Consider the following 18,660-nt stretch of genomic DNA (forward strand, 5'->3'; position numbering starts at 1 on the left):
GTAAAAAAAAAAAAAAAAAGCAAGCAAGCAAGCAAACCAGGAAGTTGGGAATTGTTATGAGCTATGAGAACAATAGTCTGCAATACTCTGCATGACCGGGGTCTCAGTGTGTCGGGGCTAGGGCCCACCTTGGTGGAAGAAAATGTATTTTTGAAGATAAAAGCTTCAAGGAATTCTTTAGATATCTGTCAGGGGCCCTTTTAAACTTAGTCTTGCCTTGTACTCCGTGTAAAATATTTGTACAAAAATATAAAAGGCATGGCTTGATGTTTAACGTCTGTGTTTTATTGTTGTTGGCACCAGAAAAAGCTCATGTTCTATGTTATGTCACTGTACATACTGTAAACAAGACTGCATTAATATTGTTTTTATGAGTTTTTGTTTCAATGACTCTAGATTTTAAAAAATACATTCACAAACTACCTTATGTTTAAACACAATGATTCCCTTTTATTTCTTAACTGTACCCAAAATCCCACAATAAAAAAATCATTTAAAGCTGTGTGTTTCGAACTCATCACTTGGAAATCGAAACAAAACATAACATAAAAACAAAGATCAGTTTGCAACATAATTTAAAGAAGCTTCTGGTTTAAAATACCACAGCAGCAATATAAAGAGCTGGTGGCAATCACATTTGGGGATGAGGCCCAAATCAATATATTTTGTCCATGTCAGCATCCAATTACAGTAGTTGCTAAATTCAATCCAAAAAGTTATTGCTGAATCTGTTGCATGGAATTTGCGAAGATAGTACTGTTCAGCAGCAGAGCCATAGCAATAAAAATGAGAACGGGAGGGTTTCATTGCTTTTGAGAGCTAAAGGGACCATGATGAGGACATCTTGGTGATCGCCTTGAAGATAACCCCCAATTCCATTATTGTGTGTTACCTGTTTAAAATAAATGCAAATGATAACCACCTTTACAGGAGGGGCATAATCCTCTAGGTCAGAAACTGGAAGAATTCCCCTGCCCTTCCCCCGATTGCCCAAACCACCAGATTGAAATGGCTCCATTTTCCTAACGTGTATTTCGTTCTCATTAATAGTACATCAGCTGCTAATGTATTTAGGCAAAAATCAGTAGGATCACAGACTTTGAAAAAAAAAAAAATCTGTTTACAGTGATTGTTTTCTCCAGAAACCAGCCACATTAGTTTTTATTGATGTTGGATTTTTTTTTTTTTTTGAATTTTTGAAGAACAACAATTTGGTCAACTACTGTTTTGTTTAAAAAATATTAAATACGCCTGAGATTGCCAGTTGAGCTCTCTATATGTCTCCTGGAGATAACACTGCTGTGATGAACCGTGAAACAAAACAAACGAAACGAGGTAGGTTAAAACAGGAAGCGCAACACAGATATCGTTTTTGCAACACCTCGATACCACAGGCGGCCATGCTTGTAGCTTTGGAAAAAAAAACCCCAGACAGTCACATAAAAGTTCAAATCATCCGAGTAAGAGTTTATAAGGACACGAGTCAACCTGAACTAAATACATACATATCTCTGCACAAATGTTGTTTACCGTATGTTGGGTAATTTGGAGGAAGGTAAAATGATTAGGGTCTCAGAATTTTGGCCAAAGCCTTGCTTTTAAGTTCTATAAAATCTGAACCAATGATGCCTGCTGTATCTCAGGCAGGCTTAGTAGTCTAGTCCCTTCTCTCACCAACCCAGAGAGAACACAGGCAGCTCAGAAACATTTATTATTATTATTTTTTTTCAGTCACAGTTTTCATCTTGAGAAAGTGGCACCCTCAGGAGAAAGCTGGGGATGACCAGAGCCTGGATGTCATTCACTCCCCGATTCCCAGAAAGAACTCAACAAAGTCTCACTCCTAATGAAGCCCGAAGCAAGTGACCTCTTAGCTAGAGGCTTTGTGCATTAAAAAAAGAATGTGTGTGTGTGTGTGTGTGTGTGTGTCTATATATATATATAAATTTTTTTTTAGTTTGTTTCCCAGAAGCTCTTTTTGTCCGACCTCGTCAGTCATCCCATCTTTTGCCCTGATCTGTTGCATAATAGCTGAGGGAAAGTTGTGTTACAGAGTCCCTCAATTGCTAGAGCCAACTCAACTCAATGGCACTACTACCCCATTCAACACATTCCATTCTGTACAGGGCCATATAAAAATAGGGCCTGTCAGACTTGCAAAAATGGTAGTTGATTTTATTAGTCTAAGGCTAGTAGTTTAGCCATTTAAAATCTATTTCCCCAAAGAGGGGAAAACTAGTATTTTTCTTCTCTTTTAAAAATTCATTAGCCAGTTGCTATCAAAAAGCAACCTTTTGGGTTGGTGAAGGCAAAAGAGTTCTAAAATTACCCCACTATGCAATTATGGCCTTCAGTGTAAGGAGATAAGGTACATTTATTGTGCTGTCTCTCACTATTTGAAATTGGAGATTTTACAACGTATCATATACTTAAAGCTAGCAGGCAGACAGAATTAAAAACAGACTCATTTTCTCGGTATGCATTCTCTCCCCAGTCTTACAAAGTAAGGGGGTAAAGAAAAAAGGTAAAAACGGAACAAAACTCAAAATCCACCATAACACAGCTTAATCATAAGAGCACACAATATTTGTTTCTATCCCTAACTCCGAAGGGCACATGATCCATCTTTGTCCACAAGACAACGCAGCATTCTTGAGGATCTCCTGGAAATTCCTGCCACCTTTTTCTCTCCTTCTCAACCAGGCTGCAACACTGCAAGATGGACCGTGGACTGTACCGGGACAGGTGGAGGAAGAGGAAAAGGGGAAAGCAGTATGTTCAACCAAGCCTTCTGATTCTGCCTCTAGACTGGCATTAGTCCACATGAGTTACGTTCTTTTTAATTAGAAATAACGCCATGAAGATAAGTGCCAAGTGCTCTTCTGTTACCAGTTCATCATGGAATTTCTGTTGAGGGTCATGAAAAACACTTGGCTACTTCCTCCAGATCGCACGGATGCAAAAAATACCTGTTTGAAATTAAAAAGAAGTTAGTTCAACTGCATGGTTGTTTCTTTTCCTCTCTTCTTCCACCGTCCATCCATTTTCTCTCACATGTCCTATCCTTTCCACGTGTCAGCTCTTAAGACTCAACGGCTGGTGTTTATAAAAGTGCCTTTAAATACAGTGCATCCTCTCTAAACACGCCTGACGTTCTCACTACGATTGTTACTATGACTTCTTGTGGTACTGGCCTTCAGGAACGTGGCAGGGGCTATATTTTGATTTGCGACATCCCTTCGGATGCGCGCATTTCAAAAGGGAGTTTCATGCTAGGTAATGTCCTAAATTCCTGGCCGGGGACACAACAGGTCCTTCGTTCATCTGTGGAAAAGCCACAGAGGGCTTCCCTTCTCTCCCTCATAACGACAAGGGGTCAGAGTTTAGGATGGAAGGGAATGGAATGCTTTCAAATTCCCAAAGTCAAGGGGGTAGTTTTGGGTCTACTGTCTACTATACAACTTAAGTTATCAGTTTTTAAAGTTAAAAAAAAAAAAAAAAACGGTGTGGTCAGACAGGATAAGGTGTTTAATGCCTATTCACTTTGGTATCAAGAGTTAACCCTTGGCTTGTCTGCTGGTGCAGGGCGTATCCTAGGCCAAAGGAGATAATGGCATTAATAAATAGAACCACAGTCCATTTGGTCTGGGTCTGTTAAATTGTTTTATCAAACAACTAAAAGAAGTGAGCAAAAAATAAAAAAAAAATTAAAAAAAAGAAGTGAGCAAAATTTGGGTTACTGCTTGCTTGAATGTCAGTGAACCACCGCCCTGGGAAAATAATATTCTGGGCTGTGGCCTAGCCCTTCAGTCAGCCAATACTAAACTTTGGTGCACAGCAGTTACTTTTGTCACTAGTGTAAAGTCTCTGCTACTTCATTTCCACAACTCCTCCAGAAGAACGCTGTCTCTCCCAACAACAACTTCTTAGGAAGTTCAGTGGAAATGCTTGTCATTCAGCTAATGCTACATATGTAAGTACAGCTACTGTTAGGGTCAGTGAATCAAAACGGGGAAGCACAGAGGACCCATGGAAACACAACGTGGAGGGGTGGTAGGAAGAAAGGGCTGCCGTTCTCTCCGGGCTGTGCGCACCCTGGGCTCTGAACCTTGGGCCCCCTCAGCCTGCTCCTGAGGGTTTGGGCATGGCTTAGAACAGGCTTCCTGGGATGGGTCTTCAATGAACTGAAGTGTGGGGGTCTATGCCCACATCACTCCTCATCTCAGGATCCCTTGAGACTGGGTTGGGCCTAGAATTTCACTGGGGGTCAGGTCTATTTCTTGGCATACTCTGGCCAGGCCCTGGAACTATCCTGGCCATCCACAGCTGCTGTCTACCCAGACCACACCAACTCAAGAGGAGCTGGCCAGGGTCAGATATAGTCTAGACTCATAGCCCCAGGGTTGGACTAGGACCCCATTCTGGCTTTGGGCAACCAAGATGGAGTAAGAGATGTCTGTCCGTTCAACCCATCACATTCTCTACTATAGGCGCTTTGCCTGCTATTTGGGGACAGCATTTCTAAGTTGGCCATAGTCACAAAGGATGAATTCACAAATGAGCACAGTTTAGCTACTAAAAACTCTGGGTTAGTCTACAGGGAGGGAAAGGGAGAAAGCAGCACTGCTGCACAAATACCCTTCTGAGGCGACTGATCATGCCAGACGGACTCCCCCAATTTCACTGCAAAACAATCCCCTTATGACACTTCAGAAGAAACATGGCTGGAATGACACAGGACATGGCACTAGTTGAGTTTGTGACTGTGCATTTCTTAAGGAATGGGTGACATTTTGCAAAAGTTGGTATTTCTACATGTCAAATGTCTTACATTTAAGGTGAATATAATGTGATGGATTAGGTCCCCGTAGTGACTTTGTGAAAAGTCTCAAAGTGGAGTGTGAAGTCGACCCACTGTGAATGATTGATGATGGGCCAACTCTCCCAAGTGCGGAGGAGAATTTGGGATGTCTGCTGAGTCATTATAAGGCCTTCAAGCCACAAAAGTTGCTAAGAGTTTACAAGAAATTTGTAGAAGTGTTAATGTCTTTTTAAATATGTGAATAATATGTTTTGAGGGCTCACATGAACCAAACCAAATAATGCCATTTCAAGATAATACTGTTTAACACAGATATGATTCAAATCAGTATAAAGGAAAATGAAGGTTTCACAGGTACCTGGTGGTCTCTTAAAATGCAAACACTAATGCAAATGTTGAAACGGATTTACCTTATCATTTCTTTCACATAGAAACTTTAACCTTTGAGCTCGCTTATGCATAAATACTCCATCCAAATGTCCTGTTTCCACTGACCGGATCTCAATAGCTTTCTCGCCCCAGCCCATTATCTGATTGGAATGAATGTAGGCTGTCAAAAGGAATTTCCAAAACCACATTAAAAACATTAGATGGGCAATAACTCACAGCATCTGTTCACATCTTAACCACAAAAATGACAAACGACTTGAGATAAACAGACAAAGCAAGTCTTACAAGTGTTATTCACAGACTGTTTTTTTTTTGTTTTTTTTTTGTTTTTGTTTTTTTTGTTTTTTTTTTTTTTTTTGTGGAATCAAATGGTTGTTTCACATTTCTTGACTTTCGTTTCATTTGGGGGGTGTAACTGCTGAAGGAGATAAGGAATGGTTAACCTACCCACGGACGTGGGCATTTCTCCCCATTGAAGCACCACATCCTTAGTTATCCGGCCATAGGTGTTTACATACACCCCCTCATCCTCATAGCAAACGAGCATTTCCATTCCATCTGTTTTAGGCAAGATGACAATGGCATGAGGAGTGATATTGCCCTGAATCTAGGAGACAAAGAAAGGCCAGGCATTATTCTTTTTAAAAAAATAAGACAGCGTCTTGACTATTAATCACTAAGAATTGCAAAAAAGAGTGTCCCCCCCCCGCCCCGCCCAACCACGTTCATTCTAGAAACTGACATTTTGCTTTGCTTTGCTTAATTTAACCACTGACCTGTCAAATGCCCTAGTATACAAATACAAACTCAGGTACCAGGTCAAGAATCCAATTTACCTGGTTCCTAAAAACAACAACTGCAAGTATGGGACACCTACAGAGTGCGGAGCACGGGGCTCTTCCCATACATGATTTCTAGTCCTTAGAACAGTTCCCCATGGGAGGTACCATTCTCTATAGACGAGGCATCTGCATGTCAGAGGGGTTAGGCAGATTGGGCAAAGCTGCACTGGTATTTTGGTGGTAGAACTGGGATTTGAGCACATGTCTCATGGCCGTAATAATTACGTGTTGTCCATCTACTTCTAAAAAAGATGAGGGGAATGCAGACCAGCTGAATCAGATGGAAATACCCTAAATGGGGTCAAACGGTGGGGCCCAATGCCTACCAAAGAGGCCCTTAGCATACAACAGACTGTTCATCTGCGTGCCTAAACAGGAAAATCCAAATTAACAGCTCATTGAGAAAAAAACATTTAAAGTGACCACTCTATTGGAATAAATAAACACAGATGGGCTTGTAGGAGAGGAGATGCGAGCTGGGACACAGCAGTGAGCGCTGTGTGTGTGCACGTGAGACAGACTGTGTGTGTGTGTCACATATTGAGGCAACTTTTTTCAATATTCGTGCTTTGTTTTGCAGTAAAGCCTATAAACTCTCAAAAAATCCCAGTCGGCAATAGATGAGGCCTCGGACTTTCCTGACAGTGTCTACTGTATGTTGGCCTTGGGATCACACGCAGGAAACACAGCTTGCACTGCGCCAATCCCAGTAAGTGAAACCATGTGCAGTATTTGTGTTTCACGGTCAGATTTTAGGCCATGTTCCAGGATTATAATATGAAGATGATAATTTGCAGGGGCTTGTGCCAAGTACCTTAGAGGTATTCTCTCATTTAATGCTGAGGACAACAACCCTCTGGGATAAGTCCTTTCACCCCCATTCTGCAGATGGGAAAGCTGAGGGCTGGAGAGAATGTCCAGTGTGCCGGGGTGTGCACTCCAGTGTCTGATTCCACTACATGACACTCCCCTCCAGTTGGAGAGAGGAACAAAGACAGCAAAAGGAGACCACTGACTTCCCAAGTAACATGAACCCATCTCCCTTCAAGAACTGAAAACATGGAACTTGTCCATTGTACTCTTGCTTAAAAAACACAATTTATGCCCCTGAAGGAAAAATATCATATGCATTTTAATCTAAAGTCCAGCGAGGCAACATGTCCAGTAAATGGCAGAGAACTGCCTTTACGTGCTACTCAGTTTCAAGCATTTGTAAAAGTCGGGTAAAAGTTAGCCCGACTTCTACTAAAAATGTGCAAGAACGAATCTCCTTCTACATGCACATGGTTGCACAGAGAGCCCGGGCGGCTTACTTCCAGAAACTTACATGAGACGGTATGTAGATATCATAGGAGTTTCCTGAATCAACATCAATTACATGGAAACCAGTGTGTGAGCCAAAAATAACCTTTAATCTTTGACCTTCTTCTACCGTGAGATCAACAAGCAGTGGCTTGTGCTGGAGATCTGCAAAAGACTTTAAGAAGCGCCCCATGAGTGTCCACATTGTTCAAAGAGGTTATCTTAATTTTGTCTTTTAGCTAGAGCCTGGTGAAGTTAATGTCTGACTTTCTTACGTTGAAAAGCCAGATTTCTCTTTCAGCTTTAGGTCTATTCATATTCTGGCCCTAGGAGGAAGGGTCTAGCACCCATGTGTGGCCCCTTCCCCACCTCTTGTCCTTTAGGGCAGAGAAGTGGTTTACAGTTGTCAACTCTGACCGTGTCGTTATACCTGAAAAAGCTGGCACCTGGGTGCTGCTGCTCTTTCCTATTTCTGGCTTTTCCCTCCGGAGAAGGTCCAGCCACTTCTCTGGCGCCTTTCCTTCCCATGGAACAGCCGGACCCAGGCATGGCCATGACCTCCCCAGAGACAGCCTGGGGTGGGCTGCTGGGCCAGCTCTGTGCTAATAAACCTGTTCAGAATTCAGGCGTATGCTCTGTTCTGATTTTCCTTCAATGACTGAGTGGGCATCAGATTGGCACCTTCTTTTAAACTCATTTGAGATCTGAGACTTAGGTTTGGCCAATCAAGAAGCAGGGGAGGCTGGAACATCGTAAGACTCGTGGCTTAAGTTGGCCAGTTGAGCTTAACGAGGAAGGAAAAAGAGAGCTCCAGCCAAGTTTATTGAGGTTCTTGAATCCAGAGCCCGAGCCCCAACTAGCTGTCAAGCATTATTTCTCTGTTTTCTTTTGCCATTATTTCAAGACAGTCTACTTTTTCTAGGGCTTTGGTGTCTGGGAGAGAATCTGTAAAACCACAAGTGGCTCAGCTATCATGCCACCGCCACCCAGGGGAGCCCTCTTTCTTCATTTTTTTGCTAATGGAGTCTCACAGAAGGGGAGGCTCCAGTCTTTCCTGTTCTAGTCTTGGCCTTGGCACTGCCCTCCTGCCAGGCGGCGTGGTCTACTCAACACAGCCTTTTGCACCCCCTCATTCACTTTGGCTGGTAAACTGATGGCTGTAACTTCCGAACTGGAATGGGAAGGAAGGGACCCTGCCTGGAAAGCTTTTGTGGACTGAGATTTTGGCACAATGGCAGCACCGCTTTAGCTTTTAGGTGTCACCCCTTAAGTGTTATTACTAACTTAATACAGTCCAAAATTTCCACAAAAGTGCAGTTATGGAGGAAGCCCATTTCCATCGATGTATCATCTGTCTTCCTGAGCCCATCAGAAATGAGCCCTTGCACCAAAGGCAACAAGACGGCCTCAAAGAGCACCTTACAGTGTTCCCAAGGCAGCTTCTGCCCTCACATGGCCTAAGGGGCAAGAAAGAATACATAAAGGGGCCAAGGAAGATCAAAGCCACAAGGGTGGGGAGAAAAAGTGAGCCAATGTGCTATGAAGAGAGTGAGAGGTACACAGGCAGAGAGACAGGGGACAGAGAGAAATTCCCATGGGCTCTGCACAGAGCTGCAGCCCTGCAAACACCCAAGTGCCTGCACGTACTGGTCCTTCTGGCATTTGGGGGTCAACTTTCACAAGCCGGGGTCCACAGTGCTAGCACATCCTCATCCCACTCCTGCTGAGTGTCATGAGTGACCAATCCAACCATGGTGGTTACAGACTCAGATAAGGGCAAAAATGAAAAAGCAGAATGCAGAGAAACTAAGCCATTTCCTTACGTAACTACATTCAGCACTCATTTCAGAGAAGTCCGATAACATTGGGGATACATAGGTGTCATGTGAGTTTTAGGGGCTTTACCCCAAAGGCTTATATGGATGACAAGATCTGGATTCATCCTTGAGATTTGGTGCGGCTGTTGGTATGCCTTTTTCAGACAACATATCAGAGTACTCTAGTTAGCTGCCTGTATAACGACTCTCGTTGCCTAATATCACGGTTAATGCTTTGCCCAGTAGCCACGCCCCTCAGAGATGATTCGTAGACCTGAAATGGAAGAGGGCGCACCCTAATTTTTCCCCATTCACCCACCCTCTCCAACCCCAGTATACGTTATAACACTTATTAGTGCTTAGTCTTTGCTTTTGGAAGAATAAGTCTAAGAGTTCCTATACTTTAAAAGAGGCTTATTACATATAGAAAGATTGGTTCTAGTCAATATGCAAGACTGTTAACTGGTGCAAACCTAAAATTAAAAAAAAAAATCCCTTCTTTAGGGAATCGGCGTGCCTGCTTACCTTAAATGCCATGAACTTATGATAGGGTTTAGGAGCCCAAGCATATATCTCCACAGCATTCTTTAAGGCAATCACTAGGAATTTAATCCTTTCATATTTAACTGTAATAGACAAATTATGAATTAGAACAAGGATACCAACTTATTCAGGTTTTTGTATTAACGTATGTGTAAGCCACGATATGTAAATACGTAATTGATGGTGATGCTCTTGCTGTGAGATTTGCTCATAGATCCAGATTGAACTTTCTTTTTTTGTTTTTTATTGGTGTTCAATTTGCCAACATATAGCATAACACCCAGTGCTCATCCCATCAAGTGCCCCCCTCAGTGCCCGTCACCCAGTCACCCTCACCCCCCACCCACCTCCCTTTCTACCACCCCTAGTTCGTTTCCCAGAGTTAGGAGTCTCTCATGTTCTGTCTCCCTCTCTGATATTTCCCACTCATTTTCTCTCCTTTCCCCTTTATTCTTAAACCACTCGGTCTGCAGAATACTTGGGGCCTTTTGCTTTATACTGAAGGCTCCTTTTTTCATCTGAAGGCTTAGGACACTCTTTAATCACTAGGTCTAGATGTCAATGACTCGTTGTGATAAGAATCTGCACAATCACCTTCATGTTCCCCTCCTGGCTCTTACAGTCATCCACATGCAAGAAGCTGAGGGCTGCCATGGCCAAATGGTAGAAAAATTAGCAAGAGGGTAGAGATATAAAGGTGGCCATTTGCTTATTATCCAAATTTGAACTCCAGTTATTAGGGATTTATAAGTGATGAGTGCCTTTATAAAGAAGGCCCTTACATCGATCCCCCTCTCCATACACCGCAGGAGATTGTAGCAAAAGGACTGCTGTGTATGAACCAGAAAGCAGGCCCTCAGCAGACACCGAGTCAGCCAGGACCTTGGTCTTGGACTTTCCAGGCTCCGGAACTGTGAGAAATAGATCCCTGTTGTTCATGGTGTCTGCCATAGCAACCTGGACAGGCTAGGACGGTACCTGTGGCAGTCATTTCCTTTGGGGGAATATTTGAATGAAGAGAACACTCGTGTCCTACAGAAACTGGACAGCCCATGGCCAAGAACCAAATTCTTGCTCTCTGCGCTCTTTTTCTGTAGTGTGCCCCTTCTGTTTACATGTTCTGTCTTTCATATGCTTTCAACTACTTCCTTGGCCATTTATTTCCATATTTCTAAATAATAAGCTTATCATGTGATTTCTTGATTTTCTTCAGTTGCAGGTATTATCTACTGAGTTGAGAGTCTGGAAACGATTTAGTCTCTTATGACCGTCTCCTCTCTCTAGTTTCTTTTCTCACACACACGTTTCTTCCTCCCCCAACACCACTAATACAATTATGGTTCAAATTTTTGGTTAAATCAAGATTTCATGTTGAAATGATTATTGTTCTCATCTGAGGCATCTAGGATGCCACAGTCACATTTCCTTTCTTGTTCTCCCTTTTTTTTCCCACTTCATTCTTCTCCATGCGTCTATCTCTAAGCACATGTAGACTTGCTGCTGGTGCTGTGAATGCCTTCAACGTGGTCAAACGTGGCAGGTAATCTATTCATGACCTTTTCTTTTCCCTGGAGACACCCCTTTTGGAAACGCTCCCTTGTCTCACTCTACTTGGACTGATTTTTCTCTAGACCTAAGACAGAACTGTCATTCACATTTCCTTCACCACCATTCTGGGTATTTTCTTCCCTTTTTAACCTTTTATGGCTTTATTTTGATGGAATACATCAGTCAGTAGTTTCCTGAGAAATACTGTATGGAACATAAATGTTGTGAGACCCTGCCTGTCTGAAAGGGTCTTCACACTGCATTCAAAGTTAACAAATGGTTTGGTGGTGTGATGGTTAATTTTTTGTCAACTTGACCTGGCCACAAGGTGCTCAGATATCTGGTCAATCATTGTTCTGAGTGTGTCTGTGAGGGTTTTTCCAGATCATATTAATATGTGAATGGGTACGCAGAGTAAAGCAGATTGCCCTCTCCATATGGATTGGCCTCATCCGGTCAATTACAGGCCTGAATAGAATAAAAAGATTGAGTAAGAGAACACCTCCTGCTTGACTGTTGAGCTGGGAAACTGGTCTCTTCCAGACTTCAGATTGGGTCTGAGACGCTGGCTCCCCTGGGTTTCCAGCTGGCCGGCTACAGATCTTGGGATTCTTAGTCTCTATAAGTCTGTGAAGCAACTTCTAGAGTAAACCTCTTTCTATAGAGAGAGCATGTATACACACACGTATATGTATTTATATACACACCTCTGTGTGTGTGTGTGTGTGTATCCTACTAGTTCTGTTTCTCTGGAGAACCCTGGTTAATAAGGATGGCTTATAAAATAACTAGTTGGAGGCTTTGTTTCATCTTCTTGGAAGCTTCTAGTATTGCTACTAAATCTCAAGCCACCTAATATAGAAACTTTATTTATAATCTGGAAGCCTTAAAGACTTCCTCATTTCCTGGGTCCTGAAATGTCATGTTAATATATCTTCCTGTGAGTCCTTTTTTTTTTTTTTTTTCATTCACTATACTGGGTATTCACTGAATCCTTTTAATTTGGGATTTTTAGTTCTAGAAATTTTCTTATATTCCTTCTTTGATACTTTCCTCCATTTCCAATTTGATTTTCTCTTTTTCCTAAACCCGAATAGATTTTGAAGCACTTGGACTGATACTTTTACTTTCTGACTTTCTGTCTCCTTTCTGATCTTTTTCTTTTCTTTCCTTTTCTTTTTGTCCTACTTTCTGGGAGATGCCTCATCTTTATCTTCCAATACATCTACTACCTTTCTATACCTGCCAATATATTCAGATTTCCAAAATTTTTTTCTTGTTCTCTGAGTGACCTCCTCCGACCCTGCTCCAACTTTCTTCTTAATGGTCCCTGTTCTTCTCTTCTGGAAATAGGTTTTCTAATTTCTCTGAAGTTATTACAGTTTCTTTTTAATTTGCTTCCATTCCTCATTATCTTTGTTTCCTCTAAAGTCCTTTCTTTCTGTTTAAGTTTCCTTCTTGTTAGTGGATGTCCTTGCTTCTAGTACACATGAGATTACCCACTGCTGGGCTTCAGGTGTAGGCGGTGAGATAGCAAGCTTTTCCACGGCACTTTAAATGTTACTACCTGGATATCTTTTCTTCTGGCCATTTAGTTTCTCCAAAGACAAATCTTTCAGTCTCTTGCTTGGGAATATAAGTATGGCTGCCAACATTCTGGGAGCTAAACAGGGGAAACGTGTGTGTGTGTGTGTGTCTGTCTGCTCTGGCAATCCTATATTCACACAATTCAGACTGGCTGTGCCAACTTTTCACCCTCTGTTGAGTGGGAGAGAACTTGCTGCCTCTCACCCTTCTAATACTCCTTCTGTTTTCAGTTCCACTCATATATACCTCCATCTCAGATAGACCTGGCCTCTGACCCTGGGCTTTTCTGGGTTAAGTGGCTGGATTGTTTTTGATGACTTTCCGCACTGCAGGCATAGAATTCAGCATTTCTTGGTCACCTAGGCTAGTAACTCGTCAACCAACTATCAATTCTGTTGACATCTCTTGTTTGCTGGTTTCTCATCTCTTTGTCCTTGTGGGTTTATGGAATTTTTTTTTTATTCCTTTGCTGTCATTTTAATGGGTATTTAGGAAGGAGTAGAGATAAATGTTTAAACTGGAGCATAGGACTTTAGTCTGAATGTGCTCTTTGAACTTCATCAATCTGACTTTTGGGAAACAATGCAAGTTTACTGGAAGTTCCAACGTCTTAAACTTGTAGCAAATACATCATCAATACCTGACAAAAAAGAAATGGGATGAAGCTTAAACTGAATAATTAGGATTGAGTAAACAATTCCATGTCTTTACACTTACCAACTTTGTAATGTATGCAGCCTTCCAAGTCCCCAACCGTGATCCAGCCTTGTTTCTTTTCTACTTCTGGGTCATTGTGTAGTATTCTGTTTCTTAACCATGAAAGATAGTAAACTCGTAGTTTGTTCTTCTTTCCTGTTGAAATAATAGAGCTCTAATTTCAAGCCTGTGACAGCCTTTTTTCTCAGTCCTTCCCTAAAATCTCTATTTTATTTTATTCATTTATTTTTATTTTATTTACAATTGTGTGTGTGAAGGCACAAGAACCAGTGTGCTCGGCCTCATCAAGGTGTTGTCTATGCCAACAGCTCCAAGTGTTTTGGGCAAATAACCATCTTATAATTTGTCTTTACCTTCAGGTTGTTTCTTATTTGAGCAAGCTGCTCTTTCTCTTCTCAATGCAAAGGGAAGTGTCAAGACCTAATTCTTGCAATGGAAGAGTTGGTCAGACTTCCAGAACATTCTAGATCTAATTACACGAAGGAGTGTCGATAACTGGACATTTTAACACGCTTATGTGTGACTGTCTCTCTCACCTTCTAACCTAACAGCATATGTTAATGGAGAGCCTCTTATTTGCCTTCTCTCTTACTTTGAAGATGACAGCTGGGCGTAGTTTTCTTTTACCTGACTAACAACAACAAAAAATTATAAGGAGAAAAAAGAAACAATTTTAATGAAGGCAACCTAGGCTCAGCAGAGAACCCTGGACATGTTGATGATTCTGAGATCACTGAAGGAAATACCAAACAAAAATAGTAGAGAAAAGATATATGTACTTGGAAAAAACCCAAACATGTGTACTTGGGAAAAAACAAAGTTCCCTTTGGTAAGGTGCTTCTGGAGTGAGGAATTTTATGATAAGAAAACATCTTAAAAATGTTGAGGAGTACACAGGAGCAAAATTTAATATACTCTATAAGATTCTCTGAGTATCAGATAAGAAAGCATTCCTTGGGGTGGCCCTTCCTTTCTCGGGGAGGGGGAGAGATGGTTTTTCCTAGGTGATCAGACATTTAGGCCTGTGGGTTATACTTCTTGGGTCCTTATTTTCCCTTGATTTCCCTTAGGCATCAAAAGATGTTTTATATTTTACAGATGTGATAAGAAGAAAATTTATTAAAGCATCGCACACTGGATTTGCAGGACAGTGCATTCGTAAGTTAAGGGAGTCACTGTGCAGTTACTATTCCTTTTCGTAGCCAGTGGCACAGAATTGATCCCAAGAGCTAGGCTGGGCACAAAGGCCATGCTTCCTCTTTTCTATGCCAGTGCAGATCTGATGGCAGTTCAAGAATCATTTGCTCCTATTTTCATTCTCTTCTTTCGCCATCTTTACTTCATGATAAGAGGAGATGGTTACTTTTTTTAAGAATGGGAACATGTCATTCACAACAGAGTGAAGCCTGAATGTGAATTTTCTGGTATCATTTCCACTCTTGGTAGGTGAGTGACAGATGTACTGTTTTAAATGGGATTTGTGAAAGGAAATTAGTAAAAGGGAATAAAGGGAAAGGAGAGAAAATGAGTGAAAATGTCAGTGAAGGAGACAAAACATGAGAGACACCTAACTCGGGGAAATGAACAAGGGGTAGTGGAAGGGGAGGTGGGCGGGGGGTTGGGGTGACTGGGTGACGGGCACCGAGGGGGGCACTTGATGGGATGAGCACTGGGTGTTATGCTATATGCTGGCAAATTGAACTCCAATAAAAAAAATAAAAAAAAAAAATAAAGGATTTGGTAGCTTAGCAGTCAAGCAAGCAATTAACCAGAAAAGAAGACTACACCGAATTAAGCTCAAATGATAATACAAGAAGAACTTACTCAGCTAACTCTTTTTGGGGGAGAATAAAAAGAGATATAACTCTTGAGTATTCTGTGGAAAGGTAGAAGAAAGGGAATTGTAGCCTCAAGTGAAGGCGGTTTTTCAAAACAGAAATATGGCTCAAGAGCTAAAGTTTATTCAAGGTTGAACCCAGTAGCCCTGTGTTTTCTCCTTGTGAAACAATGGCTGAGTATAGAGCCATAGTTCTCAAACTTGGCTGCACACAGGAAACACCTCAGGAAGTCTGATAACTATTGATACCCGGGCCGTACTCCCAGGGATTCCGACCCCCAGGTCTCGGGTGCATCCTGGGTTTTTCCCACCCATTCAAGTGGTTCTAACGTGCACAGGTGCAATGGTTTCATACTGGATGGGATGGGAAGGCAGGGGTAAAAAAGGGTCATTGTTTATTAAACTTCAAACATCATCAGAAAGCAAAGAACTTTCAATAAACACAGACTCTTTTAGGTTATATTGTTAACTTGTCAGTAATAAGGCCTTCACTTCTGTGTCCCTAGTTCTTTAAAGTTCTTTTTTGGGGACCAGAAAGCTGCATAGCGTAGCGGTAACGATTCCCACATTCGAATCTCTTTGCAGACTCAGCCACCCAATGGGCCGACTGCATGTGCTGAAACATCAAAGGGGGATAACCTAGAATGGTTCTTGAGAGAAAAGAGACCAGAGAAGCTCCTGCTTACAACATTTTCCACTCTGGGAGGCCTACATTTTGATACTCTCCACCCAAGAATAGGTAGCAATGACCAGAGCTCAGACCTCAAAAGCTCCTTGCTGAGTCCCGGCAGAGGTTAAAGGCCTATGAACATCCAGCCTTTGTGCTACGTCGGCCTGATTCAGAGATCATGGAGAGGTGAGAGGTTTCCCTTTGGAGGGTGGGATCCCCAGGTGATCTCACTCTGGCCCGCCTGCTATAATTCCTCGTGTCACTGTTAGCCAGGAGGACAGAGCTTGCTGCTTTTTCAGAACGAAGGTGATGGCCTTTCCCACCCGTGCAGACCCGGAGGTCTCGGTCATCCCAGTAACATACCTGATATTGTCACCAGGACATTCAGTCCCTCTAGCACGTCCATCTGCTGAAATCGCCTCCGGTTGATCAGATTATAGACTTTGCCTTGCCCACTCCGGTCCAAAAGCATCAGGCCATTTTCTGTTCCCACCAGGAGGTTTACACCTGCAAATTGAAGGAGCACCTCGAGACTGACTTTTTATGTGCTTCAACCTTCTGCATGCGGGGTCCCTGTAAAACCTGAGAAACTGTGGCTTGTTAATATAAACTAATGGGCAAGTAGGTACCACAGTAGGGAGTGAAGAAGTAGAGGCTCTGTCACGGTAATTAAATCACTGTCCCTCCTGTAATAAAATTAGTTTTCTCTTATAAAGTGGTAGCAGCATTCATTACATCCGGCTGTTTACTACCTGGCGTAGAGTCCTTCTCACGAGAAGCCTTGGGCACAGCTGCGACACCGGCACAACTAGCCTTTACTCCCTTCCTGTAACACCCATCCCTTCCCTGGCTCTCTCGATAAATCCCACCTTGAGACTTCCCCAAGGTTTATCCCCACCCCTGTTCATGCAGGGATTTCGAGCCTACCCGCCCTCAACATACAGCAGGGTGCCCTATTTCCATACCCCACTGGAAGGAAAGCCCTTCCTCCTTCTGACACCAAAGCTCACCTATGTCTCATACCCTCAAGTTTCTGCTGTCAGGGAAATGACAAGCCACTGCAAGTGGAGGTGTCAACAGCCTGGGAGTTGTAAGGGACCACCAGGTATCTAAACCTCGTGCAGCCCATCTCCCGTACCCTGTGCACTAATCCCTATTACAAAATCCCTAGCAGGTTAGTGGTCTTGTCTGGATAGCTGCCATCCTAAAAATTCGTCACTAGGCAAACTAACTCCACCTCCCTTGTCCTGCAACACACATGCACACTGAGGGTCCACTGTGCTGTGGACTATATGAACATGAACTCTCTAACTTCTGCTTTTGTACATCTATTTTTTGATTAACATAAACGTCTATTCTTTTGCCCGTAAGTTATTCCATATTAAACATGAACATCTCGTCTCCTATCTCTTCCCCAGAGGACATAGACTTACTCCCTCCATTGCATCTCCCATGAAATGGTTTCCAGCCTTCATCCACGTCTCTGAGCATCTCAAATGCTTTTAAAACTGTGGTACCCCAAAGTAGGCCGAGTATTTTATATTTTAGATGGATACAGATGCGTCCTTTTTTAATCAGTATGTAATGTTTGCAGTAACACGGACCAGGACTATAATAGAATCTCATCCTACCTAAACTGCGTTTGAGGTCAGCTACAACCTGTGCATCATTTTCATAGGAACTTCTCAACTAAAAGGGAAAGTTCATCATGCGCTGCCCTTTTCAAAGTTTTATCTTGCTACGGCTGGCCTTTAACAATTCACTCAAATATGCTAGGCTGGCTTTTCCAGCTGTGAAATGGGGGGTGATGCCCTCATTCCCCTTACAGGATGTCGTACAGCTCACAGAGGTAGACTGTGGGGCACGTCACACAGTGCTGGGCACACAGTGGGTGTGTAGTAAGTGGTAGCTTGTACTGTTGTTGACTTTAGTCCATCACTATTATGGGATGAGGCCATTTCGAGTCTGATCTTCATTATCTTGGGCATTAGGTTATCAGTTCTTGCTACATGTAAACCTGCTCTTGATCTCTCCTGAGGCCAAGACAGTCCGGAGTTGGGACTCTGACATCCATGATTCAGCCACTGCTCTCCTGACGGGAAGCTGCACAGGCTCCTAAGGTTTGAGGGTTGATGTATTAAAGAGTGGTAAAAAGCAGCACTTACCCCAGAGAGCTGCACAAAGTATTTCTGAGTTGAATCGTTTCTTATATTTTCTGATTTCCGGTGTGTCGCTATGAGGTCGAATGTTGGTTGGATTTACGTTCACCACTGAAATCTTTCTTGCTTCATTGAGTTTGGCCTGTTCTTGCCTAAGAAGTTCGCTAGTAAATAGAGCTTTGAGAAAAAGAATCAGAGAAGTCAGTGGCACCTTAGAAAACAACCAGTGGAGATACGGAGAAGGCACTTCAAAACACTACGATTTCTCCTTGTTTAGTGGGCATTACAGGAAAGGCAGAGAAACTCTGCAACTATGCACATTTTATACATTGTTTTAGTAGAAGACAGTAGAAGTCATTCACAGAAGCGGTATTTTATCCATTAGTAAAACAGACTTATGGGTATGACTTGGGTGGTTTAGAGACT

At 42.4% G+C, this 18,660-nt stretch overlaps 1 protein-coding gene across 8 annotated transcripts in view; it reads right to left on the reverse strand.

The window, feature by feature from the left end:
• Window positions 1–263: 263 nt before the first annotated feature.
• Window positions 264–18,660, reverse strand: part of TNIK (TRAF2 and NCK interacting kinase) — a 376,625-nt gene continuing 358,228 nt past the window's right edge. For all 8 annotated transcript variants that reach the window (XM_025425582.3, XM_025425579.3, XM_025425581.3 and 5 more), the window contains 8 exons: window positions 18,241–18,411; window positions 16,439–16,582; window positions 13,569–13,703; window positions 9,699–9,799; window positions 7,382–7,531; window positions 5,660–5,819; window positions 5,233–5,372; window positions 264–2,969 (listed from right to left, as the gene is read on the reverse strand). In XM_025425582.3, coding sequence (XP_025281367.1) covers window positions 2,886–2,969; window positions 5,233–5,372; window positions 5,660–5,819; window positions 7,382–7,531; window positions 9,699–9,799; window positions 13,569–13,703; window positions 16,439–16,582; window positions 18,241–18,411 — 1,085 coding nt within the window. In that variant the 3' untranslated portion in view covers window positions 264–2,885. The remainder of the gene's footprint in view (window positions 2,970–5,232; window positions 5,373–5,659; window positions 5,820–7,381; window positions 7,532–9,698; window positions 9,800–13,568; window positions 13,704–16,438; window positions 16,583–18,240; window positions 18,412–18,660) is intronic.

The sequence above is a fragment of the Canis lupus genome, chromosome 34 (genome assembly GCF_003254725.2).
Source record: "Canis lupus dingo isolate Sandy chromosome 34, ASM325472v2, whole genome shotgun sequence".
Lineage (NCBI taxonomy): Eukaryota > Metazoa > Chordata > Mammalia > Carnivora > Canidae > Canis > Canis lupus.